The 20149-nt window shown below is 39.2% G+C and overlaps 1 protein-coding gene across 1 annotated transcript in view; it reads right to left on the bottom strand.

Moving 5' to 3' along the window:
* Positions 1–737: 737 nt before the first annotated feature.
* Positions 738–20149, bottom strand: part of cps1 (carbamoyl-phosphate synthase 1, mitochondrial) — a 49778-nt gene continuing 30366 nt past the window's right edge. Inside the window, exons 28-38 of the mRNA XM_034134407.1 lie at positions 18467–18542; positions 16686–16763; positions 14143–14250; positions 13808–13897; positions 13288–13458; positions 8386–8460; positions 8178–8276; positions 4226–4285; positions 3603–3715; positions 1970–2099; positions 738–1859 (exon numbers count right to left, since the gene is read on the bottom strand). Of these exons, the coding sequence (XP_033990298.1) occupies positions 1746–1859; positions 1970–2099; positions 3603–3715; positions 4226–4285; positions 8178–8276; positions 8386–8460; positions 13288–13458; positions 13808–13897; positions 14143–14250; positions 16686–16763; positions 18467–18542 (1114 nt within the window). The 3' untranslated portion in view covers positions 738–1745. The remainder of the gene's footprint in view (positions 1860–1969; positions 2100–3602; positions 3716–4225; positions 4286–8177; positions 8277–8385; positions 8461–13287; positions 13459–13807; positions 13898–14142; positions 14251–16685; positions 16764–18466; positions 18543–20149) is intronic.

Genomic DNA, 20149 nt, shown 5'->3' with positions numbered 1-20149 from the left:
TAGCTTAACTGAAGAATAGCCTGATTTAAGGTACTCCATATTTCTGTCAGATTTAGCTGTTTTAGAGCCTTGTGCTTTTGTTGAAATTGTTTCCATTAATGCATGCTCTTTGCTTTACATACTGATATAAACCCTAACAAAATTGTGATTGATCTCCAATGCCCTTTCTCAGCGTGTTTTCTTTTATTAAAGTCTTCTTCCAGTGTTCTGTGACTTCAGCACACCATTTTCTGTTCCAATAGAGTTGTATTGTGTTGTGTGTGAATGGGCGTTAAACAGCTCTGATGAGGGAAAACATAATCATTTGCACAGTACAAACAAACGGGAGACCTCATTAGAGATAAGACTTCATTGTGTTTCAGTGGATTCTTATACAACACATACATGAACAAAAACATGTAACAATAGGGGATTATCGCTTAAAGGTAGGGTAGGTAAGTTTGAGAAACCGGCTCGAGATACACTTTTTGTTATATTCCATGGAATGCTCTTAACATCCCGATAGCAATGAATATCTTCAGTGCTTTGACAAAAAATCCATAAAATGTCATCTGTGGAAGCCATAGTACTGTAAAAAGCACGACCAATCATCTGAGCCGGCCCGGCTAAAATAACTGGATGGCCTACCTGCCTGTCAGCCTTCCATCTGTACACAAACTTATCTCGTGCCCTCATTGGTCATGTGCGCGTTTGTGTGTGTTGGAGGAGGGGCTCTGTAAGGAAGTGGCAGATTTTTTCCGGTTGTGTATTTTCAAATTCTAGCGCACTCGAGCCGGTTTCTCCAAAATTACCTACCCCACCTTTAAGTTAAATGCATTTATATGAAATTTAAAATATAGAGCAGGTTACAACATACACCGCTTCAAGTATGTACACAAATAATTCCAAATATATAAACGGATCAGTTGTCATTAACTTAAAACTTTAAAGGCTTTGAGGCCCGAGCAATTTAAAAGATAAACGTTCTTTCTTTTCAGAAATGACCTTCATTAAAACTCCTTTATCTATTGAAGGTTATGCATATAGTACATCTTTACTATATACATGTAATACATTGCATTCATCAAGTCTTGCAAACAGATAAGTGAGAACAAATGCATTGCATCAAAACATAAAAAAAAAAAGGAATGTCAATACGGTCCCCGGTACGATTGAATAATAGTTCAGGGGTTATATTTGATAAATAATAATGAATTCTTCAATGCTTTAAAGCTCACTTATAATACATAAGATTGTCAGGCTGTGATGTCTTAGCAGGGTGTTAATCCTACTCTCTTCTTTTCCCTTTTAGTTCAGGAAGTTAAATGATGTCGAACTCTGACCGCCTGGGAAGATCTGCAGAGCATCTGGTCCCTTTTAACAGTTTATTCATATTTACAATACCATATTTGAATTACTGTTAGAAGTTGTTAATATAAATAAGTATCCTGCATGAGGATAAAGACCAAGGATAGATTTGTTCACAACCTGGCAACCAGGAAGTTTTTGTTTATAATGAAGAACTGACCTGTAAAGCATTAGTAAACTCAATCGTTGACGTAAATGGGAAGAAATACAATTTTTTTAAAAACGTATTAAACAAAGGGTTGTGTTTTGGTCGGACATATTTTAACTCCTACAAAAAAACCTGCTCTTTCTTGCTACCATCGGATGGTAAAAGAGAAGGAATTAAAGAAACAGTTTTATGAGCATCTGCTCCTCAAAAAGACTTCTGTTTTACAAACCAACGGGAATAGAAGGAAGAGTTAGCCTAGCTTGTTAGCCACTCTCTGTTGGCTTTCTTTCTGCCGGTAGTGGAAGAGGCTGTTGCTGTCCAGCTGGCCCGCATAATGGACGGACTCTGCGAACAGCTTCACCACCTTCAACACACAGAAACAAACAATAAGTTGAACCCTATTGAGTGACGGGACAGACGTATGGATGCAAATGTATGTTTTCCCTGGTCACCTTGAGCGGGACATTTACCGACCTGATAATTGGTGATGAGCGGGACACCGTGGTCGATGGCCATTCTGCGGATGACGAAGTTGTCCTTCACGAGGCGAGTGTTGTTATTGGGCAGGTTGACCACCAAATCAATGAGACCCTCGCTGATGAGACTGTAAAAACAAACAGTGTCAGATATAACATCATCAACAAATAAATATGCTATTTTTGTGTTTATATAAGTGAATCAAGTGGTTTCCTGTGGTTATAGTTATTTGTATTTTTGATCCAACTTAAGAATCAACCCATAACTGCAGCCATTAGCCAGTTTAAGCACATTGATTTGGTTTTGCAGTCAACAAAAAAAACGATTTTCACTAAAACCAGCGTACTAAAGGAGTGCTTCTAAATCTGGTTGAGCTAGCGTTATGGCTGCCGGATTTGGCACCCCCTCTTAACTTTGGCCAGGAGGGTCATAATCTCACCAAAATCACACTGGTGTTAGCAAGTCAAAGTCAACTTTTAAATTAAATCATCTCAATATATGACAAGCAAAATGGGCCGAGATATTTGACTGCATCCGTCTGTTTTTTAGGCTAGTTGGGTGGTTGGTTTATAGGGTAAAAACAAGGTTCAGTCCATAAGAAGATTCCCTGTTTATAAGATGTTTTTTATGTCAAAGGGAGTTGACAAAGTAATATTAACCCCTTGCATAAATAGATGATTTTCTAATATTACTCCCAGCTGTAGAAGTGTTTGAATTAGTTACGTTTACCTCTTAAATCATATCTCTGTCTGTTTCAGTTCCTCACTAACACACACAAACACACTCTCACATTCATACGAAGGACTTTGACAGACAGCATTGAATTAGGACCGGATTCTAAAAGAAAAGATGGAGGACGGAGAGCCGTTACAAGAAAGGTCATGTTCTTCTCTGTAAAGAGCCTCTCTGCAGCGCCGCACAGCTGATGCCTGCTGGCCAGCCGCAGTGTGTACCTGTGGGTTTGGTCTGGGTCTGTTAATCCTCTGTATGCTCTTCTTTACCAGCTCTCCTCCAAACATATGCTCCAGATGGCTTTATTGTAGCATAATCATGACTTGTTTATGGAATCATTGCCTTAGAAATGCAGTAAAACAGCGTGCTGCACTTATCCTATGTTGCTAGAGTCTTTGAAAACTGGTATACATGGAAGAGATGCAGTCAGCTTCTCTTTGAGGTCAATTAAAATATCAATTACATCTACCTTAAAAATATACATATTATATTACATGTTATATTTCTGGTTTCATTTTTGACGGCCATAGGAAAAGTTAAACCATATTGTGGGTTAGCCTCTTTCATTTTCTTTCCCATTTGACATTGATCTGTCCAGATTTCCTCATCCTTACTATTTCAAGCCCTAATGCTGGCTAATGCAATGAATCTGGACTTCTAAGTCTGCTACATCTTCTTTGATCTTATCAGCATATTACAAAGATAATTAATAAGGCTATGCCCTTTGATCTAAAGGCAGGATCTCATTAGATATGCCTAGTTTAAATGGAACCACAATTTATGTATTACTTAACCGCTGCCTCAGGAAACCAGAGGCCTATTTCAGCCTCACAGTTTAACATTAGCTGGCTTGGTTTACCATGTTTGGTTGAATATGTCAAAAGAATGATTTCCTAACCTCTTAATACTGGGCAAACTTTTGTCTCCTCCCTCCTCAGAGGGCCAGGCGACGGGCGTGGCCGGCACATCGTTGACACACAGCCAGGCGGAGGTAGCTTCAGTCGCATAGAGCTAGAGGACAGAAATAAGGCAACGTTAAAACATATAGAGAAACATACAAAGCATAAAGGTAGGGTAGGTAAGTTTGAGAAACCAGCTCGAGTTCGCTAGAATTTGAAAATACACAACCGGAGAAAATCTGCCACTTCCTTACAGAGCCCCGCCTCCAACACACACGAACGCACACATGACCAATGAGGGCACGAGATAAGTTTGTGCACAGATGGAAGGCTGACAGGCAGGTAGGCCATCCAGTTATTTTAGCCGGGCCGGCTAAAATAATTGGTCGTGCTTTTTACAGTACTACGGCTTCCACAGATGACATTTGTTGTCAAAGCACTTAAGATATTCATTGCTATCGGGATGTTAAGAGCATTCCATGGAATATAACAAAAAGTGTATCTTGAGCCGGTTTCTCAAACTTACCTACCCCACCTTTAATATCCTCCTGGATTTTTAACACTTGTTGATAATATGTCTGATTTTCAATGACAAGAGTGATTTCAAGCTTTCAATACTCGCCTTGAATCCTTCTTCTTTCAACTGGTGCGCTGTAGCCAGGAAATTAGGTCGGAACGAATACTGGATGGGAGGAAATCAGAAATGAAGAAACAAAATGATTAGCATTATAAATACAGATATATAAGTGTTCATGTTGATTTCTGTATTCATTAAAGAAGATCCACAGCAGTTGTAGGAGAAAAAGTCCATCAGGTGCAGTTTGACGTTCTTGCTCAAATCTGTAGTTTTCCTGTACAATAATCTCACTGTTTTCTATCATGATGTTACATTTGACAATATATTATAGTATGGTACTTTATGATACACAACGTGATGACAGTCATTGAAGGGCAAAAGATGGATTGCAGTACATCCTGTATATTTAGTAGAGAGTATAAGTGATGTGGAGTGCTATGGAGCAGCTTTTTAAGAGAGGCTATTTTCTCTCTTTCACTCTGATGTGATGGTTTTGCAGTCTCTCTTTTGGTCACAATCAGCCTAAAGTTATCTGAGGCCTGTACGACGAAGTCGGATTTTTGCTTAGCCGGCTAACTTCATGGAAAACTTGGGGTTTCCGGTCCTACGACGCTGGTTCTCTTTTTAGCGGTCTAGATCTCCATGGTAACTTATGCTGAGCGGCAAACCTGCTCCGGAGCAGGTTAGGTTGTAGGCTAAGAGATCAAGTCAGCGAAAGCACCGCCTGCTGACCAATCAGAGCTCAGTGTGTTTAAAGCGATAAAGTCATATTACAGGAGAAAGGAAATACAGAAAAACTGCCGTTGCAGGAAAGACGGCCGGCAAAGATCAACTGACTGTGTGAACGTGAAAATGAATAGAATATCCCCTCCCATCTTCAGAGCAATCAAACTATTATAACATTAGCGTTAAGAAAGCTTACTTAAATATCTGCCACAACATAAGTAACCGGATCAGAGTAACATTAAGTACAGTCCGTGGCACTGTGAGTGCAGACGTAGATGTGTCCCATTATCATTCATATCATATCACATCATAATGTATCATATATTTCCTTATTTGAGTCAGCTTCTTGAGCCGTATCTGGCCGTGCAACACTCACAGTGTCACATACTGTATGCAGAAGTATTATTTTAAGCAACACATTAAGTTGACGAAACACTCGAGTCAAATGTAATTAAAGTCAGATCCACTCGTGTCTTGGCAGTGATTTCATAAACCTGTTAATGTACGCATTCAAACGCTTTTTCTTTTACCAGCTGTATTCACCTTGCAGGTGCAGCTATGTGGCTTTTATCCTGGATAAAGTGTTTAAGTCATGGATGTTTAAAGTTTAACGTCTTCATATTTGTCTAATATTATAGTTGACTTTTCATTCAGGAAGTATGACGCGCTGCGCTGTCAGTACGCTTGTCCATGTTTGTGATTGGTCGAATGCTCCAAATACCACCCCTTTCATGTGAACGCGCACCTAACTAGATAGGACACGGCTGGCTTGAGCGATCCACTTGATAACCAGCGTCGTAGTACAGCTTAGCGAGAGCGCGTATGTTTTGGATTAGGCCAACCGGCTAACTCAAACATATCCAGGTTATGTTGAACCGGCTTCGTCGTACAGGCCTCAGATGTGTTCACCGTGACAACAAACATAGACTGTTTCCTAAATTATTGGAACACCTATTGCACACTTCTTCATAATGCCTCCAAGTGTTACTGTTTTATGTACTGTATAATACAATAAAAAATAGAGTTTTAGCATTTGCTTCAAAAATCTGTATTATGTGCTAGCTATAGTTTATGGAGTTTGTTAGGACAATCAAGTTTGTATATGTTCTTTTAATCTTAAAGATGGCAATGTTATTGAAGCATTAGTGCTGAGAACTCTTGTGTGAGTTGTTGCTGTTTATTTGCAAGTGTTTACGTTCGATGCCCTTCAGTTTAATAAACAATAAGCCTGCTACAATTACAGCCGTCTCACAAAAGCATTGTAATATGGTTTGATATTCTTTGAATATTCTGCGGCCTACATTACCAAGTTTCCATGATATACCAGTTTCTAATTTAGCTTGCAATTTTGACAGACTGCCTGTACTGGTGCAAAAAAGGTACGCTTAATTAAAAAGACAGAGGCAAACAGTGAGGATTGGAGAGTATGAAAGACAAAGACAATGTAGTTTCATTCCCCATGACTATTTTCTAAGGTTGATTAAAATTGTATCACTTTCACCTCCTGCAGTAGCACTTTGCGACTACTTTCTTTTACTACTATCCATGTGAATGATGTCGGTATGAAGTGTGTGATACGAGCCATCAATATGAAAGCCTGCATGAACAGATATTTTGTGCTAACTGGTAACCTGAGCTAACACCGCAGAAAAAAGCCAGCAAAAAACAAAGCTGACTTGTTATAACTAGTTCATGTGGTAACGTTGTCAGCAACATTTGCTTATTTTCAACAATAGCATTCATTTTGAGTCAGGCTACCTACAGGTTGAAATCCAATATAAGCTTTACACAATCTCCTGAATAGATATCCGGCTCTTCCGCTGCTAAATGCTCCACCATGTTCCCTGGCAAGTTGCTAACTAAACTCTGCACTGTGTCCCAGCGCAGGTATCGTTCAGTTGGTTTTGAGGTATTATTTAAAACAGCTTTCTGCTGGTGGAATTGAGGTTGCTGAGAGTAGTGAGACTAAACCAAAACAATTGGCTGGAAGACAACAACAAAACAGCCTGTTGAGGGCTAGTCGGATAATATTTCTCTGAGGGTTCCTAACTATGTGGGAACTATTTCACAGTGGCATCTAATTTATTGGTAATATAACAACATATTCATGTTAACAGCCACTAACCCCATCCGAATACAACATTTGATCATCACTTTTTTGAACGGTAAAATGAACCGCCCTTAATCTGAAGGCCACAGTCTTTTTCAATAGATTACCGCCAAAAAACGATTTAACCCTCCTACCACAAACTTTCTCAAAACCATTGGTAAATCACATCTACAGTATGTTGCTGTTTGTTCTCGATCCGTCTGCTTGAAGTGTTGCTGCTTGTCAGCCTCGTTACGGTGCATATCTAACCCCAGGTACTTGCCTTGAAGTGGACCTGTTCCCCAAGAGCACCAATTATACAGCGAGTGTTGCGAGTGCTTTGTTGATGCTGCATTACTCAAACTTCCAGTTTGGCAACCAAGGGCTTAATTACCAAAACTCATGTAAGATAGTGTCATTAAAGAAAGTACAGTGCTCAGGCTGACAGTTTGTTTTCTAAAGCTAAGGATTTGTAAAGGATTAAGAGATGTTTTTACAGCAACTTTATCGAGCAATGTCCATTAAAGATTTTGGACAGAGCGCTTGGTTGATGAGAAAATAGTTTTTGTGCAGAACTTAACCTGTCATCTTTTGTGAGCAGTTCTTCTCCAACTTGGGATATTGGTTAAGAAAGATTATTGTTTGAATACTTTGTTGACTTTTATGTTTTTGTAGTTCCTCTTAATCATTTGGGTATAAAAGGATCAGGATGAATCTTCATATCCTTCGTCTTCCCTGTTCTACTTACTAATCCTCAAGGACCAAAGACCAAATAGTTGGTACTGAGCCTGAAAATGAGCACAATACCGCCAAAAATCCCACTGAAAATGGCTGACTACCCATTGCTTTTAGACAATGTCCCTCCAAAACATGTTTTTGTTTTAGGGTATTAGGGGTGTGTTGGGAAGTTTTGATCAAGTCTTACTAATAGGTAACCTCTCCGAGTCATTTACTCAATGTCTCTCACATCATGAGAGTTGCTAGCATTGCAAGAATCAAGTTATGATTTGCGTCAAACAAACGGAGGAGTGTCGGGCTGGCACAGTAAGAGGCTGATAGCCTGAAAGATTTATACCACCTGTTCTGATGGCCCTGTGTACTATTTGCTGTCTTGCGGGCAGGAGGCACCAAAAGGAAACACCAACAGGAGGCAAGTGGACCTCCAGATGGCTGTAGTCTTACCTGAATCCCAAGCAGGATGCCCTTCTGTGGAAGCTTGAATCCTGTTGAGAGCATAGCCTTCAGGAAGGCTGAATAAATGTTTGGTCCAAAGCAAGCTACCTGCAACAAATCCCACATGAGTAACTGTTAACACTGAATCACCCATTTCCGATAAAGAAAAGTACACTTCACATTAATGAACCAAAATATGTTGTTGTGTGACTCTTACTTCTCCAGTGGAGGCCATCTCACAGCGAAGAACTGGGTCTGCCTCCCTCAGCCGCGGCCAGGAGAACATGGGTGCCTGGTGAAAAAAGGGAAGAGTGGATTTATTTCAACATGCTTTGGAATAAAATAACATTACAACTTGAGATGGTAATGAGTCAAAGTGAGTTAATTACTTTTGAAAATCCTTGTTCAGCTGTAGTAGTTGCTACAAGGCACAATGCCATTTGAGTCAGTTCTCATGACCGTTAACAATTGGCCATCATTGTTGTTTTTATAAGAAATCCTGTTGATTAACCATGAAAGACTTCTGTGTACCAACAACAGTGGAGCCATTATAAACTACTGCAAAAGAAGTGGCAATCAATGGAGAATAATTTCACACTTAAATGGCTCCATTCCATTGGAAAGGTTTCAGGGACTTCATGACACTGCTGCCACCTAGAGGACAGACACAGCTTCCAGCTTCCCTTAAAGAGGAGCCGGTCAAGTGGCAATTACTGTTTAATGATGAATACAAACTATTTATACAAACTAAGAAAAAGGGTAGATAGAAAAGAGGGAGAGGTGTGGAGAAGTAGATAGCAGTAAGGCCAGAACAATTACATTACTTTAGAGGAGATAGTAATGGAGAGGACTTGAGAGAAGAAGGGATGACATATAAGGAAGGAACAACATTTGTTTTCAATTAAGACAGGAGAAATAAACATGATCATTTAATGGAGATTAAAATAATGGAATTTCAGATATACAATCAAATTAAATGGGTGAGAAGAAAAGATAAAATATTGTTTTATTTATTTAGAGAGGAGAGAAAGATTGAAAGGAACGGCAGGAACAAGGGCAGAAGACCGAAGCTTTGTCCTCATTATATAAAATACAAATTAAGTGTTGTGAGAAGCCATTCTTATATTTTAAAGCAGACAACCCCCGTTACCTTGAAAAGACAGAGAGGTGGTGCGGCGTTGTGTGGTTCGTGGAGAAGCACAGACACACACGTAGAGGCAGGGCCACTAGGGGGGGATTCATCCTTGAAGCAGGCTATCTAATCAGCTGAACGTAATGTTAGCATACTAATGTAAGAAGGGACCAAGAGAAGAGAATGCAGACGGGGATCCAGCATCGCTTATCGTGGCTTTGTTCAAAGAGTCAGAGAAAGACGGAGAAGTATGCATAGATAACATGGCAGAATGTGACCAAGAAAGAAAGTGAAATGGCGAAAGGGGAACACATACAGAGAGGGTATAACAGAGAGGGGCAACTTCTAATAGTGCTATGAAAGAAGAAACTAAAATAAAAGAGTGGATTTTGTGAAAAGCAGAAACTAAGTACCACAAAGACTGTGCTGGTGGGTATCTGTAAATCCAGAATAGTTGTATTGTGCATAATTCAAATAACAAGTGGATCCCTATTTTATCCACTATCCCCACTGTAAAACCAAAACTGCAGCAAACACTTAAAACTATGAAGCAAGATATGGAAATATAAACAAGAGCTGTTAGAAAAATGGCATCACTAACACCAGTGGAGATATAAATGGTCTGAAAATGAGAAACTTTACACAAGCCTCCATAAATATAATTATGTAAACCTCGGGAGTCTCCGTTATAATGGTTTGTTGTTCAATTGCAATGGTGTGTCTCTGGGACAGAATGAGTGTGTGCGGCTTTCACACAATAACCAAGGCTATGTAACCACAACATCCCAACACACACACACACACACACACACACACCATTTCCCCATCTCGCTATCCCACCCCAACCGCCCACTCCTGAGAGGCGGAAGAATTGTGAAGCTCCACAACATGAACAATATTATCTTGGGGTACCAGCTGAGCTCCACAGAAGGGAATGAATGAAGTAAGACATTTCCACATAACATTGTCGCTCGCTATGGGCCTTATTAGAGGCGGAAGTGACACCTGTGTAAATGTCTTTATCTCCGCAGCTGAATCAAAATGAACAGCTAGTTTAAAACTGTTTTTCAATGACGATTTCCACATCTTTTTTTTACTGATACTGATACTTTTTGCATATGTTTGGTAGGGCTTTTGTTGTTCCTCACTAAGACATAGTTGGGTGGTTACAGTCAAATTACGAGATAAAGGATATTGCAAGGTGGTTGCTATAGTTTTCCTGGACTTCATTTAAGGGCATAGGTTACTACTATACCTACTTTATAATTATTATAATAACTCTTGTGTACAATGCTAGACTAGGGAGTATAGAATGGGGTCCAAGTAGTATGTGCCCTGGCTATATACACAATACATGAATGTCACTTTTGAGGGTTCAATTCTCTAATGATGCACCAGGTTCCAAACAACATTTGCTCACTAAGAATCTATTTTATATCCAAGCTGTACTGGTAGCCTACGGTAACTGTATTGTTCCAAATCTAATCGGTTGACCCTATTCGTAGCCTTGTGAATTGTATGTGTGAATCAATTTGTTCAGTAACAATACAAAGCTCTATTAGGCTTGGTTACTGCTTCTTATTCTGATTCTGATACATAAGGGCTAGGGTGCTTAAGATCAGATCTTTTGGCACATGTCGGGATGTCGAAAGTGGATACTAGGGTACTTAGGGTGGTAGAATTAGCATAGGTGGTGCTAATGTTGAGTGTTGTTGCTATGATGTTTATAATTGGTTGCTATGGTGTTTCAAAGAAGTAGTAATGATTCTAGCGTTAGAATTCGTAGTGTTTTAATGTTTCCATTCTGTATAAAAAATGAAAAAAATGTCTCAGACAAAAAAATAAACCTTTAACCAATACCTCAAAAAGTTTAAAATGTCAAAATGGATTCAGAATAATAAAGAAAATCAATTTAAAAGTGGAATAAAGTTATTCTGTCAAATGTTGCCATGAATTTTCTATGGAGAAGAGGGGCATTATTGCACATGTTGTAGAACTGTATGATAGATTGCAACTAAAAGTCAAAGCACACATCTCAGTGAGCAATATTTATCAATATTTCACACGCCTATGTGGTAGAACGTTTTGGGAGAACTGTGTGCTGGGAATGCCTTGTGCAATATGGTAATATTGATACTGATCAGCAAGTAAACTTAACTTGTTGACGAGGAGATATGCATTAACCATTACAATAATTGAATCAACACATTAACTGGCAAACATTTCTATCCCAACAGGTTTTTGTTCAGGAAAAAACTTGATGGCAAAAGATGGATCTTCTTCTCAGGTAATTGGGCTCACGAGAATGTGTCTCAGAAGTCCCCATAATGTCCAACATGCCATGGTCAAGGGGACAAACAAGCAACAATTGGAAGATTTTTTTTATCGCTGAATAAATATACACTGGGAACTGACGCTTCCTCCTTCACCAAAGCTGTTTTAATGCTCCTCTCCCTCTCTCAGTATCATAAATACAGATATGTTATTGTTCCAGTGAGTTTGTACATAGACAGAAATCACACAATGGGGACTTGTTAGTGAACAGAAAACAACATGGCCTCAAATGGGGAACTGTCAGAGAGAGAAGAGAGACAGCAAGAGCAACAGATTAAGGATGAGACAGATAAATGAAGACGGTCTCTCTGGATGGCAAAGACTTGTGATGATATAGTGAGGATTGGGGATGAAGGCTGAACGAGTATGTTTTGCTGGCGCTCACTTCAGGCTAGATAATGGTTTCAGAGGTCCCTGTGTGTTTACGGGGGGGCTTGATGTTGAGGCAGTAGTAAGGTGTTAACGGGAAGAAGTGTTTGGCAGGGTTTCCAGGAAGGCCCGTATCAGTCAGGGAGTATGGACTCTGTATCATAGACTCTAAGTTAACTCTGGAAGTCTTTTAAGCCTGTCACCAGGAGTATTCAGAGCTCCGATTAACATTCCTCACCACTGTGCAGACTAGAAATTGAAAACTTTAGGTGGTGGGGAAGAGTGGGGGATTATACCTGCGTGAATGGCTCCAAACTACAGCCATTGTTAGAGCAGCTCTGTTGTAATTAGAGGGAGAAATTACTTTGGAAAAAATAGCTTTGGAACAGCTGGCGACACGTTAACTCTCTCATACCCAATCTAAAAAGTAAGCCTCCCAGCCGCTATGAAAAGCACCTACAGCATCATGCCAGGCAAGGAGATGGAACAGTAATTGCCGTCTTTGTTATGCGATCCAATGGAAGCTGTACTAGCAGAACCTGAAGTATCTATTGTGACATCATACATGTAGGGGGATCTTTACATAGGAACAGGCTGTATGAACTTCACAGACATGGTTCTCAAGACTTGTAGAAAAACATTTAAAAGTTGCTTTTATGCAACAGGTAGTCATTACCTTTGAATATAATCGTTAAAGGAGGTTTTTTTCTGTAAGACCTATGAACCATTCCCTGGAGCGATAAAGTGTTACTTTCTTCATTCAAGACGTGTTGAAGACAAGGCTAGGCAGCAATGGGAAATGTTTGCAATGTATCTTGCATCTACTTTTGACCTTTGATCTGAAAGTATGTTCATGTTCAAGAACAGTATACTGCTAGGCTTATGCTTGTGTCTAAATGCACAGTGGTTTATTTTTAATCTTATATTCTACATATATTTTAGAGTTACACTTTGGCCTGTTCTTGAGGCTGTTTTCCCAGAGTTTAGAATCCTTATGTCTGGTGAGGTGCAAAAGGTGCTGTATCAAAAAGCAGGTACGAAACGACCTAAAAATGGCGGTTACCTTAATGTTCCATGTCCATTCTTGCAGCCTGAAGCAATTGTTTTTACCTTAAGACAGACACATAAGCTTATCCTGATAGTAACTGTTCTGCCCTCTTTCAAATAGTGTTGATTCCCTCTTACTTCTGGGTGATAAATGTAGCAGAGAGAGTAGTTTGACAAGAGAAAAAAACAGCCACATAGTTCCCAGATTGCAACAGTTATTTCAGTTTCTCTACTCACCTTGATGCCAACATAGTCTAGGGGGATGATGGGTCTCTCCAGCGAAGGCAAGCTGGCCTCATCTAAAGGCTCTCCCACCATCACTTTGGTTGCCACATTGATAAAGTCCACGCCGATTGTTTTTGATACAAAAGGGAAAGAGCGCGACGCCCGCAGATTACACTCTATCACCTAAAAAAGGTACAAAACAAACACTGTCAATTCAAAAAGACACCCATGCAAAGAAACACATTGGCTAGGGCTTTTAAAAAAAAAACACTCAAGGCAGATATGTCAAATACCAACGCACACACATACTGGAAAAAGAGCCAGCTTATATACTTGCACATTTCCTGTGTGTGTGTGCTGTAGCTAGAGCATCAAAACTGAACGCAACGCCATTAATCATAAAATCCATCCAACTTTGCAAATAATTTGAAGCACAAGGTGATTTGAGTAAGTGAGTAAATTGCATTTGCTGCAACCAAGTGTGAAAATGTCGATCTATCATTTAGTCATACATCCGAGAAATATAACCCACCATGACATCATTGCCTTTCACCAGAAACTGAGTGTTGAAGGGGCCCGAAATTTCAAATGCTTGCGCAATTTTCTGGGTAGCAAACTTAACCTGAGAGCAATGAAGAAATAACACACACAAACACAATATTAATGACGCTGAATTGAACTTTTTCTTCCATTAATACCTGTTTAATCACAAAACGAAGGCAATTTTGTTACATAATGTACATTGTCTTTTAAATGCACACAGCATATGAGTGAAACTGCTGGTTTCCAAACAAATATCAATATGGTCATTGACAAATAATGGTATGATTTGTACAGTTTGAATGTGGATACTAAGAGAGACTTTACCTTTTCTAGCGCCCCCTGGCTAACAGTCTGAGTTGGTAGCATCAGAGTAGCATCTCCTGAGTGCACCCCCGCATCCTCCACATGCTCTGTTATGGCATGGACCAGAACCTGGATGCAGTCACAGACACGCAGCTATTATGACACACTTAAAGCATTTGCATGCAGATCAACAGCAATCCCTACTCAAGGCTAGCCAACTTTTTTACAGCGTGGTCTGTTATCTAATGAGAATTTTTTTCAGACTTAAGAGGCAGATGGCTTCCAGGCTTGATGTGTTTATCCCTACAGAATGTCACAATGCAAACTAGTTTACGGAAATGCTGTGTCAACATATTGTAAGCCAGTTCAAAAACAGCCAGTGCTGAGTTATGACTTTGAGGAAATGAATAAATTAATTCAGGTCAGATGTACTCATTTGTTAATGGACTACTTCAGAAACAATGTACGCAGATATGCAGTGTGAAAGATAATTTAACATTTCACCTACAGGAAAGAAGATTTGTATCACCGTGTGTGTGTTAGAGTATGTATATGTGTGTGTGCGTGTGCGCGTGTGTGTGTGTGTGTGTGAGCTGCCGTGTCATTAGCTCATTTAAACTGCTGCTAACCACAGCATTCATTAGTCCTCTTCAGATAGAGCTTGTAATTAATACGTATTATCTCAGACTTTTCCACTCTCCCACACATACTCAAACACACACTTACAGTCACACATAGTCTGGCCGGGAATAATGAGGCCTGTTTGGTATTCAATGAATGGACAGCTTGTTAATGTGATACTGAAGATAAAGAAGGGGGGCAGCATTCAGGGAATGTAGAGAGAGAAAATCCACCATACAACTGGATTGCCCACGTTCCAAATGACACCCTTGAAATGACTCCCACAGCCCAGACAATAGAAAAACAGACGGGGCGTTCAGGGCCTAGGTGGTTCTGTCGCCTAATGGAACTAATAATGCTAACAATTATACAGTTGTAGAAGTTTCCAATACTGACTCACTGTGAAGAGACTGAAACTTTGTCGAATAGAATACATCTGAATGTGAGGATCCATGTGTCGTGTTCAAATCTTATTTGGCCATTTAAGTTTTCTATATCCTTCCTAGATACATTTCTGCACGACGTTTCTTTCAGACTTCAGGCAGAATAAGAGAAACAGCATGTTTGCATATTTATAAATAACTTGAGTATTTAGTAACCTGCAGAATAATTTGAGGATCGCCTCCAGACATGAGACGTATACAAATACAGTGCTTTAAGTCATAACCTTTGTTCGATGTAAGTTTCACACAAAAAGTCAGTTACCTTATTAAAAACTGTCTAATATGCACCCACTCCTACTCCCTCATTAGAAACATCCAGAATCTATGAATATACGAGTACTTACAGTATTTCAATAGTTAAATGTCTGCTGGCCAAAAATAATTCTCATACTACTGAAAAGTGTCATTTCAGTTTTTGTTCTCGCGTTTCAACATCACACATGTGTAAGAGGTGCATACTCAGACATTCATGCTCAAACATTTATGTGTTAAAGTGTAGGGCTGAAGAACGTAACACTGTCCGCAGATGAGTTTGAAAACCAGCTTCTTGACACTTCCTTCTCATCCAATGTTGGACATACTATGGATAGTATGGTATAGTATATTCAACTATACTAACATCTATCTGTTGAGAAGGAGACCTGTGTCTCAATGCGATTTCTGATATAAATAAAAGTAAAATAAAAAAATATATATATATATGTATCAATTTCCAAATGTTATGACATTTAAAAAACTGTTCCCATTGTTGATTTTTTTAATATTCTAATGATTCTGTAACTATATTGTAGCATATGTACATGTTTAGAGCAGAGCAGAATAATACTTTGAGAAAAAACACAAAGAAAATGACAAATCTGTGATGCATGTCAATCAGATAAAACCAGTTTGTTGAACAAGAATCATTTCAAAATGCCTTAAACTTATCTAATCTAAAATGAAAAATTAATTGAGTATCACCACTATCCAGCATTTTGTTTTTAATGTATTCCATTCTCCAAATCCTATCTGTCTGTGCTGTAATGTCTTTTCACTGAAGATAAATTAGATTACTTCCACTTTATTCATCTTCTGGGCTCAATATCTGAACTACCTCTCCATTTAAACTGAAAAATAATGGAGCACTGAATAATGCAAGGCTACAGATGAATAACAATACTGTTGTTAACGAAAATGTGGTCAAACACGGTGTCAATATGAATCAAAGCAGACCACAAATAAGGTTGTTTTCCACGCTGTTACACTTTGCATTATGTTAACTTACAAAGAAGATGCAGACTCTTCTAACAAGTATATTCTAAATAAAACCACACGCCTATATACGTATCTTTTGATGCCAGGAGTAATTATTGCAGGCAGACAATAATTATATGTCTGGGGCATGTTGTATATTTAACCTGCATTAGCACAGCGTCTTGCATTAATGGGATGGCACCACTCCAATAAGCAGAATCAGACAAAAGCTCCTATGGCGACACAGATCCTACAGTAAAGTGTTACCTTGCCGTCTCTGGCCACAGCATCCACCTCCACCTCCCTGGCACCACAGATGAATTTGGTGATGACCACTGGATGCTCCTAGAGGAAAGACAACAGGATGGTTAGTGGTCAATGAATGAAGAGGAAAAATAACAAAAAAAAAAAGTAAAGTAAACTTTTATTAGAAGCTTTTTGCATGAATACAGGACAAAGTATGCGTTGCTCAGCTAAAGCAATCAATGAGGGGTTCTTTTTAGCATTCCATAATTAAATTATTGTTACCTGACCCCAATCCATCCAATTCCCTGCTTTGAACCATTGGTAAAATAATTGAACATGTTTGAAGAAGAAACACATTAACGAAAGCTTTCTTATTTCAATGGGTCATATATTTCAATCTAATTTAATTTGCTGCGAGAGATGACACACACATTTTTAATTATGACAGCTATATCAATTTGAGAAAATTACATTTGATGCCCTTCAATTACAACTTTGTATTAAAATTGCCAAATCTGATGTGGACATTAGCAGCCTTAAATGAAAGCCCAAAGGCATCAGCTTCACTTGATGGTCATTTATTTCCATTGGGTCCAATGTGCTGGAGTACATAACCAAAACCAAATTGTTACTATACCATTATTGTGGGCGCCATTAATGTCTGAAAGGGATCATTTGTGTTGTTGATTTAAAGGTGGGGTAGGTAATTTTGGAGAAACCAGCTCGAGTGCGCTAGAATTTGAAAATACACAACCGGAAGAAATCTGCCACTTCCTTACAGAGCCCCTCCTCCAACACACACATGACCAATGAGGGCACGAGATAAGTTTGTGCACAGATGGAAGGCTGACAGGCAGGTAGCCCATTATTTTAGCCGGACCGGCTCAGATGATTGGTCGTGCTTTTTACAGCGCCACGGCTTCCACAGATGACATTTTTTTATGTATTTATTGTCAAAGCATCTAATATATTCATTGCTATCAGGATGTTATGAGCATTCCATGGAATATAACAAAAAGTGTTTCTGAAATAAATTACATACCCCACCTTTAATACGATTTTTGATTTGTTATACTTTGGTATTGGTCTTTTTATATATATATTTATTTGTTTGTGGTCAATAATGTGTTGGATCAGTTGGGTCACGTGGTTATGGGTGGCACTCAAAGTAAATATAGTCACCTGTTCACCTGTGTGAGGTGTGTGTGGATGACAGGGTGAGAGGGTCCCATTCTTTTTTATTTTTTTGTTTGTCAACACTTGATAACTCGGGTATACAGACTATATGCTTTTACGTGTTATAATAAGCCAACCATTTTCCTTCACATTGTGAATATGTTGAAAGAGTTGAGTGACACAATGATATTAATATAACTTTGTAAACATTTTTGAAATCACCATTACATTCTTGCTTTGGTGCATTAAAACAGTCATAAAGGCATGTGTGTGTGTGTGCTTCTATTCCCAGGTAGGGGCCCTTTGAGGGGCCAGGTGGCCCTAAGCCACACAGGGCTTCAGTGAAGGAGAGAGGCACACACACACACAATACTAGCCAACAGCCATGACAGCTGGTAGCATCAGTTAATTGAAAGCAGAGGGAGAACACAACAGGAAAACATGAGTCTGAGAGTGTGTGTGTGTGTGTGTGTGTGTGTGTGTGTGTGTGTGTGTGTGTGTGTGTGTGTGTGACAGAGAGAGTGATGACTCGACCTCACAGCTCATGCAATAAAATACAAGGCAAGTGAAAAATGAAGATCCAAGCTGTGACTTATGGAGGCAATATGAGTTAATACCGATCTCACCTGGGACACCTGAGTGGCTTCCTCCAAGAAGCGTTTCATCTCCTCCTCTCCGTACACAACGTTCATCGCCGAGCCGCTGGTGAGACGCGAGAAGGAGAGGGAGAGAAGAGAGAGTGAGGGAGGGAGAGAAAACAAAAGGCCACAGGAGAGGAAGAGAAGCAAGCAAACAGGAGAACATACGAGCTTCAAATGATCGTTCAAAACACTCATTATCTCTGCGTTGCATCACTGTTACCATCGGGAACGAGGTCTGGAAACAGTCAAAATAAGCAGCAAAAGAGAGAGAGGGGAGAGAGAGAGAGAGAGAGGAACAGCTATTTAGGTCGAAAAGCACTCCAGGCTCTTGAAAACAACTTCAGAACTGAGTCATTAAAAAACAACAGATTTAGGCTAGCTTGTTGTTGTTTTTGATTTGAGTCTGCTCGCTGGGCTATCCTCCTGTTTGAAAATGAGGGGAGGAGAGAAAGAGGACAGAGGAAGGCCAGCGGCTTGGGTCACATCTTTGTTCTTCAGCTGAGTGTGGCTCAGAGGCAGACATATGTCCAACCCCAAAAATGAATACTACTGACCCTTCCTTTGAGCACCAGCCACAGAAGATTCTTATGAAATTATATTCAGGCAAATCTTTAACTCGGATGCCACCTAGTTTCTGCATGACTGTCCAAATTAATAATCTCTTTAGGAGAGATTAGTCATTCTGTATTTTATTTTATTAGAAGTAAAAGTGTCAGGAAACAGGGATCATGCATGTCTGGTTGGTTCTGTGTTTTGACAGCTAAACTTGATACAACATAATCATATTCATGTTTTGTTTTTTTAGATTGCATTCCGGCAAATTCATGTTGGCAATGATTGATTCAGAAGGGCCAGACTGAATCTGAATCATCATGTAAAATATCAACAACAGGTATGCTTGTCAATATATTCTAGGATAACAAAGGTCCATACACAGCATAACAATAACACCAGGGTTAGTCTATAGTGTGCGTTTATTTAAAATGTCTCGAATGAATTATGTAGGCGGAGGTTTTCTTTACACTGGGGCCATGTTGTGGGTTGAATAACCTTCCATGTAACATCAAGTCTTTTGGGGGCGAAGAGGGGCTTATAGCAGACATGATGGGGCTCTTCTTTGGAACGGTGTAAGAAATATATAGTGATTTTTGAAAAGACACAAGGGATTTATTTTCCTTTCTAGTTTAGTTTTTCTTATCTTTAATGTGTTGAGCTTTTTTTTCTGTTGTCTTTGTCTTCAAACAACAATGTTTTTTCACTTTGACAGTTTTTTTTTGTTTCTTAACAGTTATATACAGTTATATATATGGGCCCAATAGTCTTTATTTTCACCACCAAATCCTGATTTCATTGTATCTTCCAATTCCCCAAAAAAGTAAGCAAGGTCATTTTGATTCTTAGGATTATTATTTCATACCCACACAGGCTTGATTTTACATCAATAGGAATTCCTCAGAACACCTATGCATTTTAATTTCACTCAGCACTAAACAGTGAAGAAATGTGAAACTTTTCAGATGTTGAAGCTATGGTTAGACAGTGTGTTAAAAAAGTTGCTTGGCACCAATAGAAAGTAGTTTAAACTGATTGCTTGTGCATATCATTACACAGCTGAATCTGGCGGTGTTAGAATGTCAAAGAAAATATACTTGTTACATTCGAAAGATG

The sequence above is a fragment of the Trematomus bernacchii genome, unplaced genomic scaffold, assembly GCF_902827165.1.
Source record: "Trematomus bernacchii unplaced genomic scaffold, fTreBer1.1, whole genome shotgun sequence".
Taxonomy (NCBI): domain Eukaryota; kingdom Metazoa; phylum Chordata; class Actinopteri; order Perciformes; family Nototheniidae; genus Trematomus; species Trematomus bernacchii.
This window is presented reverse-complemented; position numbering and strand designations above follow the sequence as displayed.